Genomic DNA, 17,487 nt, shown 5'->3' on the forward strand with positions numbered 1-17,487 from the left:
ACACACATCTAACTTGGACAGCATTGTCTTACCTCTTTCTTAAAGCTTATGCATTATAGAAAATCAAACAAACAAACCCACACTAAAATATAGTTTACTACATTCAGCTAGATGTGATGTAGCATGTATCATCTAGTAGTATACACAGAAAAGATTTTTAAAGATATTAATCTTTCAATGTCTAATTTCTTGGGGTATCTGAGCACACACAAAGATAATTTTATCCAGTATAGCAATCACTCTGCAAGCCTACAAAGCAGGACGCACCAACCAGAGCAGCGGATATCAGCCCTGTGTGCATTCCGGGACTGACCAGACGAAGCGTTAGAAAGCTCTGTACCCTTCCTGGGCCACAGACTGGTTTGGCACTTTTTCACAGTGTGAAGCGAGTAGTCCTGAAGAGCCTACTTGAAATCAATGTGTAATTTTATAAGTTCTCTGAGATTTGAAGTACTACAAAACATTTTCTGTGTCTCTTGTGTGCAATTGAATGGCTGTTCCCTGAGGTGTTTGGAGGCTTACGGATAGCATCATTCTCAATTCTGTATATCTCTGGGACACTAATAAAAATACAGAAAAAAACATTAGCATCTTCTTCCTGTGTACAATGTGTAGTGAAAATTCATGTTGTATTTCTATGTCTCTTTAATTTCTTTAGTAAATTATGCGTTTACAGAGACTGGAGTATTACCTTATTGGACTTGAGGCTGAATCAGGATCCCGGGCCATTACCGTTCCTATTATTGTCCCCAACTCAATATCTTCATGGACCTCAAAAAGGTAAGAAGATCTGCTGAAGATGGGAGGTTCATCTACATCTTCTACGGAGATTTTCACAATAGTTGTATCTTTGAAAGGCCCAAGGTAATAGAAGCGTGGATCCACATGGGTATTCTCAGCTTCTACTTTCAAGGTATAAAGTCGTCTTGTCTCATAGTCCAGTGGCTAAAAATGAAGATGATGATAAAGTTTATTAAATTACATTACATATTGACAGATGTTGACCTATATACATAATGGAAACTGAAGAGGACTCAAGCCTTGTCAGATCCTGCCATGGGTTGGGGGAACCCCAATACAGTTCAAATTTTCCACACCATAGGCATCACTTTGTATAGTAAGAAATTTCCATTGTTTTTAGAGGAAGTTTCTCTTCCTAAATATTATACAAATTATCATAGCACAAATGACAAAAAGATTTTCAGTGCATATTTACCAATTATTTAGTGAATTTTGCAGCTGTTTCACAAGAATATGGATTTGAAACAATCATATAAGCATTTAAAATACTTGAAATACAAACTTGAAATACTGACATTTCAGAAAAAGGTACTTACTACTAGTATTTCTCAGGAAATACTATAAAATCTTGGATACTCAAAATGGCCTAAATATCCTTATTGTCAGAAAAATGTAGCTGGCCTTAAATATCAGGAATGTTTTAGGTTTATTTTAAGGATGGGTTGTGTATCAAAGTTCTCTATATCTAGAGAAACAGTAAGAGCTTAATCTTGTTTCTTTTCATTTAATTTAATAAATCCAACATCAGAGATATTTTATTTTTTTTACAAAATAGATTTGACATTTTTGTCAGCAGTTCCTTTTTAAAATGGAAGGAGGAAAGTTTCAGGGTTATAATTAGAAACCATTTTGGATAGAAAAGAACCTCTATTCCTTCAAATTTTTCTGTCATAGATGAAAAGTGTTAGCTAATTAATGTTACTGAGGAAATGAGCAAGCTGAGAATTTACCTTTCTGACACAAAGAAGACTTCATTAACTCCTGCAAAATCTCAGGGAGATATCAAACTGGTGGTTTTCATTCATCAAAATGGGGGGTAGAAGACTTGTTCTTTCTGCCTAACTGTTTTTAAATACAAATTAATGTTCATGAAAGATGCCAGAGTGGCAGCCTAGAAATTTAAATATTTTATTTAAGAGCAGAAAGATGCAGTCCAGTAAAAGAATGAGTTTCCCCACTGTCCCAACCTTGTTTTTAAAAAGTAGTTAGAGCAGAAGGGAGAATATCTACAAGTATAATTGAGAAATGCAACACAGTGCTGCTATTTAAGCTAGATCTGAGACTATTGGTATGTCTATAAAGTGCAGCACGCTGCTGTTAAGGGATGCTGGCTTCAAGCCTAGAAGCAAAGAAGCCATGCTAGTCCTGCTTTATTCTAATTAGCTGGCTTAATTTGCCAGAAGGTGCACCACGCAGATGTAGTTAACTTGCTATTAGGACATTCACATCCAGTTTGGACATCTCTTCAGGCTATACTGCAAAACATGGATATAAAATGTGTGGATTATACAGGTATTCCAACATATCACCAGTAATGAACAAAACTGTCACCCAAATATATGAAATTGTGGCAAAACAATTATTTTGTCTGTGAGAACTTGTATAGAAAAAAACTTGTATAGACTAAGTTCTCTTGCAGCAGGTATTAAATTCAGACTTAGTAACTTAAGGGCTCAGTAAAGGAACACCAGCTATTTGTAGTTACTCACCATTGAAAACAGAAATGACAATCAACATGGCTAAATAATAAAAAAATAAAGACTATTTTCATAAATGAACAAACTGAGCACATCTTCCTCCTTGCTAGTTAATGCTGTTGTCTGTGCTATCTGAATAAGCTACTTATCAATATGAGAAAGCATCCTGAAAATTGCAAAATGTGTGAGATTGCTAATGACTGTCGTGGTTTAACCCCGGCCAGCAACTAAACACCACCCAGCCACTCACTCACGCTGAAACCAGGACAATGACAAAATGTGAAGATCTTGTTCATTAGCGTTTATTGGTGACATTTTGGAGCTGCTGTGTTGTAACTTATGATTTTTTTATGCTTGATCCAGTTATTAGACTGTTTTTTCAAGACTGTATTGACTTAATATAATAGCAGACTGTGAAAAACATGAAACAAGCAAGGTAGGAGCATCTCAAGAGAAGCTGTTGCAAACTTCTAGGAAAAGAATAAATAACAGGCCCCAAACTTTGTATTTTCACTCCTTCCCAGCTAAACTACAATGTTGACTATGAACATAGAACATAGAGATTAAAAAGGAACACACTCTGATCTTTGCAGAACTTACCTGTTCCTTGGTTGCCATTGTCAAGAGACGTGGAGATATATTTTAGAGTAGTGTTCAATTTGTTATTCTATGCTTAAGGAGATTTGTTTTAAAAGCTAATATAAACACTGCTTTATGTTAGAAATGGTGCCTGAACTCTTTAGAAACACATCTGAAAATGCCAAAGAAGAGGACTGAGGGACTTCTGGAAGGAAAATTGTTCAGGAGCAGGACAATGGCATTTCTAAGTGTGAAACCTTACACTTCTGAAAGTGTTCTGACATGCAAGACAGAAGGCAGAACTAAAGCTAGCTCTGAAACAGGGTCACCATCATTATTCTCTGCTCATGTGTTCACCAGCTGATGTGTTGGGAACAGGAACAAAACAGTATAGCTTGTGACTCTGCTTCCATGAGTGTGTTTGTGTTCTGGCATACACTGGTCACCTAAGTTGATGAGGGTCTCCTAGATAATGAAAACCTATGTCTCTCAGTAGCGAGTGAACTGTATATTACTTGCTGAAGAAAATGTTCCATGAATACTAAAGAAGTCTGTATTTGAAGTCACAGAGACAGTAGTAACACATTGGGGATGGTCCATTTTTTACATACTTTGCTCACAAAAGTGCTTTAAACCTGTGCTGCATCTCAGATATTGTTACCACCTGTTATTTCCAGTTCATCTTAAAAGGAAATAGTACTGTTCAGTCACTGATGGGGAATGCTAGCAAGTGTTAAGCAGTTACAATATGTCATCACATGATCTAAGCACTTTTTTCCAATGAACATTTATGGCATAACATTGACACCAAAATCATTTAGTGAACGTGGTTAATAGACACCTTTCGCACAGTTATGATGCCTTCCTGTGTGTCCTTCTGTGTCACAATATCAAACATATCTGTCCCATCGCCATCTATAATTCTGTACTCTACTTCTGCATTTTTTCCAGTGTCTGCATCTGTGGCTTTGACACTGCCAATGGCTGTCCCAACTGGGGAGGACTCGGGAATGCGGAGGTGGATGGTACCTGTCAAAGAGACAAAGAGCCACTCAGGAGCCTCATTAACCATTACACATGCATTAAGTAACATTGTGTCACATGATAGCTGATTACCTATTATTGTGTATCTTTTATTCTAGAGAACTTGCCGTTTAATAATGGGAGGATTGGCAAAATGTTGAGACAGAGAACTGTGCAGGTGAAAACTTTAGGTAGAAGATCAAAAACAAAATTGTAGAAAAACAAAATCATAGGAAAATAGGTTTGAAAAGGACCTCTATTCTCCTATCTCAAAGAAGAATCAACTATGTCTGTACTTTTCTTGTCTATATCATTCCTGAAACATCATCTGGAAAGACTGCTCTGCCTTCTTTTCAGTCTTTACTCTGCTTTTTTCCTTTTAATATCTAAGGTGAATCTTTTGGGATACATTTTACATCTAGTTTAACATGGAAGCAATACAAAGAACAGAACCCCCTGACTTCACTGGCCAGTTCTAAGCAATTTCAGCTTTCAAAATTAGATAGTCAGACACAATATTAAATAAATTGAATGACATCTTAATGCAGGGATAGGTTTTTGAAGATCCACAAGCAGAAGGTGTACCTATACTTGTTAAAGCCATTACTTCATACTTAAATAAGGTTTATGAACATTGCAATTTTGGTTTTGCACTACTTTCTCTAGCTCAGTTGTATCCCTTTATTGTGGTGTCATACAGCTCATAAAAACCATAGGAATAAAACTGCCAACATTCAGACATGCTACAATAAATCAAAATAAATATCTTACCATATATTTTAGTATTCTATGTCCTAACCTTACTGTGAAAACTGTAAATAAGTGTTGAGATCTCTGGTCCCATCTGTCAGAACATACAGTAGGAAAACATGTGGGACACATAACACACATGAAGAATTCTGAGAAGAAGATTTTAAAATGAACGCAGATACAGCTGTCATTCCAAAGATGAAAGTTAAGTCATCAAAGCTCTACTGAAAAACATTTTCTTCTCTGGCCTTAGTTAAGTGTTCCAAGATTTGCCATTTTGCCTAGAGACTTCCTAAGTTAAGTAAAATGAGTTAGAAAGATAGTTCAGTTAACAGTAATAAAAAAGTGGAGGTGGTAAAGGCCAGCAACCACAACAGGAAAAAGTTGAACAGGCTACCCTAAAGGCAGCATATATATACCTCGTTACAAATAAGAAGTACAGAAAAGTCCATAAAGAGAGTTTTATTAGTTTTGTGCCATCAGGAAGAATCATGGGGAGAGAGCAGTGGCAAGGCAGTACAGGAAGGCCACTTCCAACATGATCTTATCATACCTTTGGGAAAACACAGATGAGTCACATGAGGATTATCAGTGTCTCTTAATAGAGTTTATTACCAGCCAGCTACAGAGTGACAAGGGAACTGCTTTTGGGTTTGGAAACACTCACTGAAAAAAACCCCTATTATTCATTGGGATGCTTGAGACTTTCATTCTACAGAACTAGTTTTTTCTGTTCTGATATGTTATAGTATGCCAAACCTAAAAAAAAAAAAAAAAAGAGCAACAAAAAATAAAAAAAACCCAACATATTCACATATAGATTGTAATTTAATGTTGAATGAAAAATATTGAAATTAAATTTCTTCATATAATTTTACTTAGCTTTTGATATGAAACTGATATACAGCAGCAGAATTAATACTTTCTGGCCATATACACTCCACATAATATTTATATGAATTTATTTTTGCTCAGTTACATTTTGGTGTTTCAATTGAGTGATTTGTCTTGCATTTGCTATGACATTTTCATTACCTTTCTCTAATACCTAAATCTGTGTACTTTGTTACGTTAGCATATAATCTCTCTGTAATCACCTAATGGTTAAAAAAACAGAAGAAAAAAATAGCCTCTGCTCCCATTTAGTATTTATTCAGTACTATGTGAGACTACGGTGAAAGACCGCTTTTTTCCCCAATTAATATTTATATGTTATAATTAGTTTTATGGTGTGTCACCTATTCGCCACATTCTTTTCTCAAATGTTTAAAACTACATCCCCAAGCTATGCCTTGTGGATGCTACTTTGACTTCCGCTGCAATAGCCAACTAATTAATTTAGTCTACAAAGTAGTAAGAGCTCATATCTTGAATTGCTAATAAGGTAGTGGAAACAGAGAGTGAAAATAACCAGAAACCTACAATATGAAGGATAATTTTATGTCTAACCTATCCATTTATAGAAATCTCCACCATAGTATGAGACGCTTATTTTATTATTTTTTTTCACTGAAGACATTTAATGCATTGACTAAGTATGGGATGCAGTGCAGCTTTAGGCACTGTATCAGAACACAAACTACACAAAACTAGAATTATTCTGGCAAAACTTTTCTGTCAGTCCTTTTCCTCTCACTTCCTCTATTCGTCAAGGAGGGTAATTTTCTGTTTGTATTTGCTCCGGTGAGTGACATTCTTTCATTTGTCTCTCAGGAATAAAAATGGGAGGATCAAGGAGAGGAAAAGCTTTTCCATATACTAAGGAGAGTGGAAATCAGCTGGAAGATTAAAGTATACACACTTGTGTCTGGAAATACTTCAGTCAGTCATAAAGAATGAAAAAGCAATCTTATTCATGTTTACCCTTCTCTCCATTTACTCTTGAATAGGCACATAATGTAAAGGTAAATATTTTTATAGAGTAATACAGGCTATAGTCTCAAAGCAGACATGGGCTGCTGTAACTCAGATGTACTAAGTTTCAGTTAAACTCAGGCTTCTAAGTCCATAAACGACTTTTTACATTTATCATTGCTCAACACCATCTCCTCACTTCTAAGAACACTTGGAAATATTACAGTTGAAACAGAGATCCAATATCTGAGGTCTTTGATGGCCTTTCTGTGCAGAACCTTGATAACATTTTAAATTCTATCATGTTTCCTCAGAAGAGCAGCCACTACTACCTATATGGTTTTCAGGAGATCTTAAGAAGGAGAAAAATATTCTGGAGAGACCTTGCTCTGTAATCTAAACAGAGGAATTAATGGCTCTGCTTTTTTTTCTTTTCTTTTTTTTTTATAAAGTATGATAAAATAAAATACATAGAATTTTCTACAATTCTGAGTTTCTTGTGGGAGAATTTTAATCTGTTCTGAAACATTTTATTGAAACATGTAGCTGTAAGATGCTGAGTCCTGTGAAAACATAATGGACCTTTAATATTTTTCCTAGTAACTTATAAATCTGATATGAACATGATTGTCTCATGAACCTAATACACATCTGGTTTTTATTAATGGAACAGAATAAGAATAATTTAACTTAATCAGTATCAATTTGAGTGGTCTCATTGAACTCTATTAAAATCAGGAATCATTATAATGTTTATGTGCATTTTGAGATTAAATATAAAGATTTTTTAAGAAGTCAATGGCTATTTTTACTTTCATATATCTCATAAAATGAGTGTGCTCTATGAATGTTTTAATCTTCATTTCCAGTGAAACATACATTTATATCTAGCAAAGCTATTGTCAGAGAGAAAGTAGAGAGCAAAAACCAAACCAAAACAACACACACACCCCCCCCATGAGAGTAAAAGTGAAAGTTTCTTTAAAGCAGAGGTCACACCTGATTTACACTGATATTAATAGAAAAATGCAGAGATATTTCTGGGATGCTACATCAATCCTCATCAGATTCAAATCTGATGTTGCATTGCTAGATAAGTCATGTAAAAACGGTCTAGAAAGTTGATTCCATTGCTCTAAGTATTAATTTAACACATTGTTTAAGAAACAAGGGGGGGGGGGGAGAGAAGAGAATAAATATGCATGTTTGATGCTTATATGCTGTCTTAATTTAACTGTTGAAATTAGCTTTCCTGTAAAGCTTTGAACATGACACCTCTTTGAATAGTCTTCCTCAGTACGTCCAGAGAGGAGTAATACAGTATTCCTCACCTGCACAGCACTGGAATTACTGTAAACCTCTATATACAAATGGAAACAAGAAAAATAATAAATCAAAAATTTGTGGAAATAAAAAGAACATAAAATGACAAATTAACAATAAATTCTGCCCAGAATAGGGCCTGTGTGGAACTGCACAAACTGTAAGTACTCAATTGTTCAAGCTTTTTCTATTTTGAGTGTGTATATGAAACCACATGCTGATAAACATCTTAGCTAAACACATACATATTAACTACAATATTAAATTGAACAAAATTATGTACTCCATTTGTGCCATAAAAAGCATGTTAAAATCAGAATCCTTTGAAGCTGATTGTGTTATTTTGAGCCTGAAGGCTGATCATCAGTAACTACTGGATTCAGTAGAAAGAAGAAAATATGGGTGGTGAGGATACTCTAAATCCTTTAGCTATTAAGTATGTCCAAACCATCCTGCAAATATTACAACTTCAGTATATGCAAAAGGCTTCAAATGTATTCAAAATGCTTAACCTTTAACAAGTTTGATGTTACATAGTTTAATATTTCCATATTGCATAGAGACCAAGAATGTTTTTATATTTTAGTTTGACGATACAAAGTCTTGATAGCTGTACTAGCAGAAGTTAAAAAGCATTATAAAAAGCTTTGGTAAACTTAAGCTGTAAAAAAAAAAGTTAAATGTCATTTACTTTGGGAAATTTTCTGTTAGGTTTTGTAGCACTATAACTAGAAAAGTAAAAAATCTGCTTGATTCCCTTCAAGTAATTTCTTTTCCATATTCTTCATGATTAAATATTTAAGCAGATACTATAGTTCAAACATTTCTGCATACCTAGAATTACTACATGTTTTATTTTACAGTGAGGGAGTATGTAGGATTTAAGCAATAGGTGAGGGAAAAGAAAAACATTGCTCTAATGCTCTTATGAGTCCACCTACCACCCCCTCCCATAGTACTGGAAAGTATTCCAGGTTTGGTGCAGTTATATTTGACCATGTAACTGTTTTCCTAACAAACAAATATTGTAACATTTAATACACTGCTTTAATAACAGTGAATAAATCAGTACATAAGCCTTTTGTTCATGTGTGCCCCATAATCTAGATTTACTCTAAATTAAACCAGATGGTGATTGCTTAACTCTTTAGTTTGAAGCTCTTACAGTGCAAGGCAACAATTAAATGCAGCTTACTCTGGGGGAATCGAGGTGGATTGTCGTTGACATCAGTCAAAGTGATGTTCACGGTGGTGGTCCCTGATAATCCACCCATCTGGCCTCCCATGTCCTTTGCCTGGATAACTACTTGGTACTGCTCCCTGTTCTCTCTGTTCATGTTTGGCAAAGCAGTCCTGATGATGCCTTAAATAAACAAAGAAAAAACAATAATTGTTAATAATCTCTTTATTTTTGATGTGCAACAATCTGCTGCATCTTTTTTGTATTAGTCTGTGAAATAGATTTCTAAAATATTAATTTCATGTTTTAAAGTACAAATTTCTGTTCATAAGCTTTATAAATAGTCTTCAGTACAGGCTGTTTCTTGAACAAACCTTAGTTCTACATCACAGCTCCCATTCCAGTTGTGGTGGGTTGACCCTGGCTGGATGCCAGGTGCCCACCAAAGCTGTTCTATTACTCCCCTCCTTAGCTGGACAGGGGAGAGAAAATATAATGAAAGGCTTGTGGGTCCAGATAAGGACAGGGAGAGATGACTCACCAATTACCATTATGGGCAAAACAGACTCAACTTGGGGAAAATGCATTTAATTTATTACCAATCAAAATCAGAGTAAGGTAATGAAAAATAAAACTAAATCTTAAAACACCTTGCCCCCACCCCTCCCTTCTTCCTGGGCTCAACTCCACTCTCAATTTTCTCTACCTCCTCCCTGCCTGTGGCGCAGGGGGACAGGGAATGGGGCTTGCAGTCAGTTCATCACACGTTGTCTCTGCTGCTCCTTCCTCTTCAGGGGCAGGACTCCTCACACTCTTCCCCTGCTCCAGCGTGGGGTCCCTCCCACGGGAGACAGTCCTCCATGAATTTCTCCAACTTGGGTCCTTTCCACAGTCTGCAGTTCTTCATGAACTGCTCCAGCGTGGGTCCCTTCCCCGGGCTGCAGTCCTTCAGGCACAGACTACTCCAGCATGGGTCCCCCGCAGGGTCACGAGTCCTGCCAGAAATCCTGCTCCAGTGTGGGCTCCTCTCTCCACAGGGCCACAGGTCCTGCCAGGAGCCTGCTCCAGCACGGGCTTCCCATGGGGTCACAGCCCCCTTCGGGCATCCCCCTGCTCCGGTGTGGGGTCCTCCCTGGGCTGCAGGGGGACAGCCTGCCTCACCATGGTCTTCCCCACGGGCTGCAGGGGAATCTCTGCTCCAGTGCCTGGAGCACCTCCTCCCCCTCCTTCTGCACTGACCTGGGGGTCTGCAGGGTTGTTTCTCTCACATGTTCTCACTCCTCTCTCCAGCTGCAGTTTCTGTTGCACTGCAACTTTTTTTCCCCTTCTTAAATCTGTTCTCCCAGAGGCACTACCACTGTCATTGATGGGCTCAGCCTTGGCCAGCGGCCAGTCCATCCTGGAGCCAGCTGGCATTGGCTCTGTCGGACATAGGGGAAGCTTCTGGCAGCTTCTCACAGAAGTCACCCCTGTAGCCCCCACTACCAAAACCTTGCCACGCAAACTCAACACACCAGTTTGAATTTCATGCTAAAAATGATTCAAGATATTTATGCACAAGGTTTATGAGTAGAAAGAAAACCTTTTATTAGACCAAGTAGAAACATTAAGAAAAAAAGGAACAACATTTCCTAGGACACAAACCTTTATTCTTGTCTTTATCAGAAATGTAGTTACTTACATCCTTAAGCTATCAGTAGTACAACTGTAAAGTGACTTGTGCTTCATAGTGTCAGCTGTAATAAATCTAAGTTTTTATATTTATTATAAGAATTATAATTCATGAAGAAAAAACAAGAAATATGATTTCACTTCAGTTAGTTTCTAAAATTAATTTTTTATATGATCTAAGATTTTTAAAATGAAAGAAAAAGTATACAGTTTATGGTAAGTGGAAATGCCAATTTTTCTAACCTGTTTCTGGTTCCACAGAGAAATATGGCTGTCCCTGAAGTATGCTGTAAATTACTCTGGCACTGTTTCCATATGAAGGATCATCTGCATCAGTAGCTGTAACTTGCACCACAGAAGTACCTGAAACATCCAAAGTCAGCTTAGCTTCACATGGTACTAGGTGAAGGTCCAAGAACATTAATTTCCATTTGAGCAGACCCCAAAGAAAATTTCAGCTAATGTCAGTTGGACTTTTCAAATATATCTATGATCTTATAGTCAACTTCAGGTACATTCTTCCCTATTTCAGGATGTCACTCTACAGAAACTGAATCTAAACTTCCCTAATCCCACAGGCATGATTAAGATCTAGTTACCAAAGGTAAACAATAGCTATAGTTAAACTGAATTCTTATCCTTACCCCGCTACAATAATTTCATACTTATGTACTCACTTCCTGTTTTCAGAAGACTTATTTATTTTTATTACAATAAATATCTGCTTTCCATTACCTAGAACAATTTTTTTTTTTTTTTGTCCAGTGATGTCAACATGATATGAAACTACACATGCAGGAACATGACAGAAAAAGATGATTAAATAGGTCATTGGAACTTGGGAAAAACTAGTCATCTGTTCTCCCTACCTTCTAAGTGTTAATATAGATAGATACTACCAGAAGAAATACTGCCATACGGACTTTGAAATCTGCTGGTTATTTAGACGCCAGAAAATTTTCTAATTTTAAAGACCATCCCTAAATTTTAGTGGAATATACTCGTTCTTCAAAACATGAAATGTTTACCATTGCCTCTGCCATTTCTTGCTGAATCAAAATAGTTTCTACATCCTGTTCAACTCTTCCACCAGAGAAATAAATTATCAACAAGTATCTTCCCCATTCTCCATAAAGTGCAGATATGATTTTAAGAATAGAGGAAATAAGTGAAAAAAAAACAAGGAAAGGAAAATAAATCATCATATGCATGTGACTGGTTAGCCACTGGCTATTCTGAAGATCAGAAGACTTTCAAACCTATTTCTCCTTTTGTCCCGATTTTTTCCCTCCAACAAATACTGCCAATTATTGTGAAATAAAGCACCTGTAAATCCAAGACACTTGGCACAACTATTTATTCCCTCTCATAGTTTGACTACATTACATGTTTATTCTAATGTACATAGAAAGGCAAATAGAAGTAAATGCTAAGCTTCCTCAGTTTTGGGGGGATTTCAGAAGATGATGACAAATCTGCTTTTGACAAGTCAATTGTTCACTCATGTGAAAAATTGCGCCAATATTGATAGAATGAGCACGTGCCTAACTGTTGAATCAGATGAGTTCTCAGAAATGTTCAGTTTTCAACTGTTTTAGAACAGAAACACTTGTTTCAGTGAGTCCCTAAAACTACGTGCATGTCATAAAGAATGCATAATAGGCAAATTCCTGGTTATATTATTTCTGGTATTAAAATGGAATGAATCACTGAGTTAACAGAACAAAGCCTCAAACACAAAATAAAATTTAAAAAAGACAAAAAAATTGCTACACAAGTATAATGAAAAAATAAGATAAAAATTATGAACACTTTCCACTCTACTCATAATTGTTTCAGTGACCATCTGGACTAGGACTGAAAGTGAAAATCTGAACACCTTTAAAATATAAGAATGTAAAGGTTGTAGAACTGTCCTAAAAATTTCATCTGTTTCTGATTTACAAATGTCTTATATCTCGAGACACAGTGAACTCCATTTGTAGATATATGTCTATATAAATATTCTGTTAAAAGATACAGAGGCCTTCTTGTTAAATATATTTAAGTTCTGAGGAGTATTGCCTTGGTTCCGAAATGCACTTTTTGGACCATCCTAGTGTGTAGCAAACTGCAGTACTAGAATGTATACTTGCTCCTAAAGAATATTTGCTCTGAAATAGCAAAAAGGTGTTGTGTAAAAGAAGGATAAGAACAAAACATGTTCAGTAACTTAAGTACTGCAAGTAAAAAAAGAAAAAAGCAACAGAAAAAAATTAAACCACCAAGCCAGCAAGTACACTGATCAATACTGCATTATCCAAGTCAAGTTTACAAATCCTCCATTTTATATCCATAAAGAGAACAGTCATCATCAAGGCATCTATCACAACAGTACAATGGATTAATCAGAAAAGTCTACATTGCAAACCCATGAAAGGTGATATTTTGTATATATTACGTGCAACTGAATTATTTATTTCTAATTTTCACATCTCCTTCATATGTTCAAACTAGCAGTATTTATTAATTAGTCAATTGTATGATATTTTTATTTCATTTTAGTTTAAAAAAACATGCTGAATTGATGTTGAAGGATAATTTGGAAGAAAACCGAAGAAAGTGTTTAATAGCTTTAAAATAAATTTTAAAAGTTCTATTTGCAATGTAATAAGTGTCTAATAGTTACTGCTGCCTCAATTATGAGGGTCATAATGCACATATGATGTATTAATTAATGCTATTTTATACACATGAAACAGAACAAATCATATCAGCTATTCTTCTCTCTAGCTGCAGTGAGCATGGCTGCATATACACCCAATAAAATCTATCGGATGCTTCTTCTGACAATTGTAGATTTGATCCTGTTCCCTTTAAAGTCTGTGGGAAGAGACTTTGGCTCCCTAATTTCATCACTAACACACAGTGCGATTTACTCAGTGGCTTATGCTCAGGGTAACGTACACCCCGTTACCCAGAAGCAGTAAGGATAGACTATAATTTTTAATGTTGGCTCAGCTCTTTGGCTTTTGCTGGGCAGCCACCGGTCAGGTACCTGGCAGGAAAAGTGCAAGGGCACCGCTACACTTCTGCGTGCCATTCAAGATGCAGAAGTAAGTCACCTCTTTGATCTTGGCCCTTGCTCCTAGGAAGAAGAGAGACATGCTCTCTAGGCTTCCACCAAGGGATCAGTGATTCCTATGAAAAACCTGATAGAAAACAGGCAAAGAAGCAAACAGGAGGAGTATATCAGGATATCAGTTATGTTGTGCACATGTTGATGTCAAACCATCAGCTTGTTTTGCTTTGCTTCAGTTCAATGAAGTCACTGAAGACCACTGATGCTCAATACAACAAATACAATGCTTGCTCTGGTCTGAAACCTGGACCCGAAATCACGAGGCACTGAAGATGATCAGTCGTGCCACAGTTTAAAAACTGCAGTGTGGGTGTGACTTAGCACTATTTGGTCTGGGCCTTACTCTGTCTTCTACATAGGCACACATTGCTTCTGATGAAGTTGGTGAGTCTTTGGCCTTCAGGATCTAAAGCCTAATCTGAACTCTGTAGGGCAGCATAAAGGAGACAGTGATAATATACTGGAGAATATGGCATCAGCTATGTTATCAATACGATATATGAATTCTGTGATTTTCTCCTTGTACACTTGCAGATTTCATTATATGATAAATTAGAATTCTACAGTGATGAGCTAGGCCCAGAAATAAACAGTCATTTGTCAGATTATTGTAGTTCTCAGAAGGCATATTTTAACATAATTTTAACTATAATGTTTGAATCTCCCTAGGGTCTGGTACTATGATAGTAATTAATATATTTGGCCCTTTTTAATGTGTTCCTTGCAAGCATCTTCAAACACCATACAAGTATTAATGACTTTGACCTCACAATGCATTTATGAGGTAGACCTATTAGATAAGAATCACTGAAGTTAATTAGCTAGGACAAAGAACCCACAGAATACCCATTGTAGAGCTGAATTTGAAACTTATATTTCCTTTTCCTTGCTCCCAACTGAGCTATGTGATATTTAACCACAGCAAGTACCCTCCCTAGTAAATTATCCATAAAAATAACATGTTGAATTAATAGAAATTTTCTGCTCTTTCTAGCAGAAAAGAGAGGAAATAATGACACATGTTCTCCCCTGAAATAAACTATTTAATGCAGCAGAATAACAAAGAAGTGGAAAGGTCTGCATATTCAGAGAAGCTGATGTCAGAAAGACCTTTGGCTACATGGTACTCCTGTAACTTGGAAAACAATAAGCTGGAAACAAGCACATCAGTGGAGATTTCCAATTCTTTTAAGATGTCCCTTTTATAGAAAAATAATGTTTAATCTTGAGGGGGTTTTTTGGTTTGGTTTTGTCTGGTTTTTTTTTTTCTTTTTTGTTCCCTCTCCTTATGGCAGGATTAGTGTACAGAGTGAAATTGGAGTTTGTAAAAAATTGAAAAATATAATATAATAATTTGGGTTTTCAAAATCTGTCATTATTGATATTATAAAATTATAAGTCAGAAGGTGCAAAAGGGTTTGGTGAAAGAACTATAAGATTAAAAAATCTTTATTAATTGGAAACAAGAAGGAAGTGTTATAAGATAAATGCTATGGCAGAGAGGACTAAGCATTGGGAATTGGTGGAACAGCACTAATGAGGGAGTGTACAAAAAGCCTCAGGAGAAAGCTGAGCAATAGTAGCTCTAAATGCTGTTTGAAGAGGAAGACAAAAAGATAAACACAAGTAGAGATGACAGGCTAACTGTGGGACACCCAACCTGTAGTTCATGTGTAAACCCAGAGGGAAGTTACATCTTATGAAACATATATTGATATCCCTAATTCAGCAGCAGAAAAGACCAGCATGACAGATAGTAGAAACAGCACTGAAGATACAGGATGGAATAAGCATAAGGAATGACTAGAGAATATACAGGCTATGACAGATGAATAGAGAAACATCAACAAATAGAAGAAAGGATGTGATGATTAAAAAAAAAAAGGTCTAAATAACAGAAAGTTCTGAAAGCTTGTCTAAAAAGGCAAAATCCACGGGAAAAGCTGTATAGAGGAAAACAGACTCATTTGCAGTCCTGAAAAGAAACCCTTGAATGAGCAGAAAGAGATAGACAGGTGAAGAATATGATGCACGGAACAGAAAATTGTTGTCAAAACTGTAAGAATATTCTGAGTCATAAACTTTGAAAATAAGGAAAGGAAAAAAGTGAAAGAAGAGAAAATATCCGGTAATCAGTACAAAGACGTCAGGAGAACAAGACCTCTTCTAGGATATTGACCCAACTGCAAGATCCTGAAGTTGGCCCATTTATCTCTGCCTTTACTATGATTAATAAGCAGCAGAAGAAAGATGAACAAGACAATAAAGAATTTATGGGCCTTTGTCAAGACACTGTGTTTGATAATAGAAATAGCCACATTCTCAGGTATCCATCTAGCTAATACCACAGACTGAGGAAGAAGTCAAAACTGCTGTTTCTGGCTTGAAAGAAGCTGGCTACATCATGATTTGATATCTTAAGGATAGGGGCAGATGGAGTAGATAAAGACTTAATAGCCTTTTTCTTACCTCCTGGCCCTCTTTGTAGTACCTTACAGTACAGGGCATTTTAGGATGGAGCAAACCCTGCCCTCCAAGGGGTGCACAGTTTTCCATTATTTCAAGCTAATGCTTCCTGCACTTTTTTGCTACTTGTGCACTTCTTTTGATGCTTTTGGTGAAGAAAGCAGGACATTAGGCAATAACAGCCTTAATTTATGAATTAGTAAAGAAATACTGGTGATTAAATGTTTACCAACTTACTCAGTTATTAAGTAACAGAGATATGGTGGTATACTGATGAAATTAATGATATATGCAGTCTTGCTGAAAACTTAAAATGTATGAAGGAAACCCAATAGCTCTGAACTCTAGCTGCTATCTACATTACACAGTGTAGCTCTAAAAGAAATGAGGCATATGAGTAAACTTACACAGTATGATACGCTACCATATCTTCCTTCTGGTATTCAAATGAGTGCATATTGAGTTAATATGAACATCTCATCACTATGGTTGTGGTACAGATGTGTATAAATAGACAACACAGTTGCAAAACTGCAGAATCATTGACTATTTTTTTTACACTTCTTAAAATAGAGATGAGATTAAGCCCATCCACTTAAAACAGTGATATTCAGCACTGGGATTGAGAGTGCAGGCTCCAGATGATAGCAGAGGTCTTGAGAATGCAGTCCCAGAATAACATACCAGAGGCCCCAAAGGCATAAATACAAGTTGAAATTTACAGGTCATATTAGAGACTGTCTTGGATTTAAGGTATAACAAAAAAAGAACAAATATCTAACGTGTAAAACATCACTTGTATGGTGAAAATTCAGAGAAGGTAACTGGAGAATGTAAAAGATGATGACAACATCTACTAGAATTGGAACCAATGAACAAAAAGAATTGTTCCAGTGTTGTTTCCGCCAATAAAAGGCATAACATCTGATCAATATTACCATCTATCTACAGTAGGTCCTCTTTCACCTTTGGTAGTGAAAAAGACATGCCTTTTCATTTGCTATTTACCCCATTTTGCTACT

At 36.2% G+C, this 17,487-nt stretch overlaps 1 protein-coding gene across 1 annotated transcript in view; it reads right to left on the reverse strand.

The window, feature by feature from the left end:
* The window catches only part of CDH10 (cadherin 10, type 2 (T2-cadherin)), a 62,010-nt gene that overhangs the window by 13,491 nt on the left and 31,032 nt on the right, over positions 1–17,487 (reverse strand). The window contains exons 3-6 of the mRNA XM_010571466.1: positions 11,122–11,241; positions 9,223–9,390; positions 3,919–4,106; positions 692–945 (exon numbers count right to left, since the gene is read on the reverse strand). Of these exons, the coding sequence (XP_010569768.1) occupies positions 692–945; positions 3,919–4,106; positions 9,223–9,390; positions 11,122–11,241 (730 nt within the window). The remainder of the gene's footprint in view (positions 1–691; positions 946–3,918; positions 4,107–9,222; positions 9,391–11,121; positions 11,242–17,487) is intronic.

The sequence above is a fragment of the Haliaeetus leucocephalus genome, unplaced genomic scaffold (genome assembly GCF_000737465.1).
Source record: "Haliaeetus leucocephalus isolate CR32 unplaced genomic scaffold, Haliaeetus_leucocephalus-4.0 Scaffold328, whole genome shotgun sequence".
NCBI lineage: Eukaryota > Metazoa > Chordata > Aves > Accipitriformes > Accipitridae > Haliaeetus > Haliaeetus leucocephalus.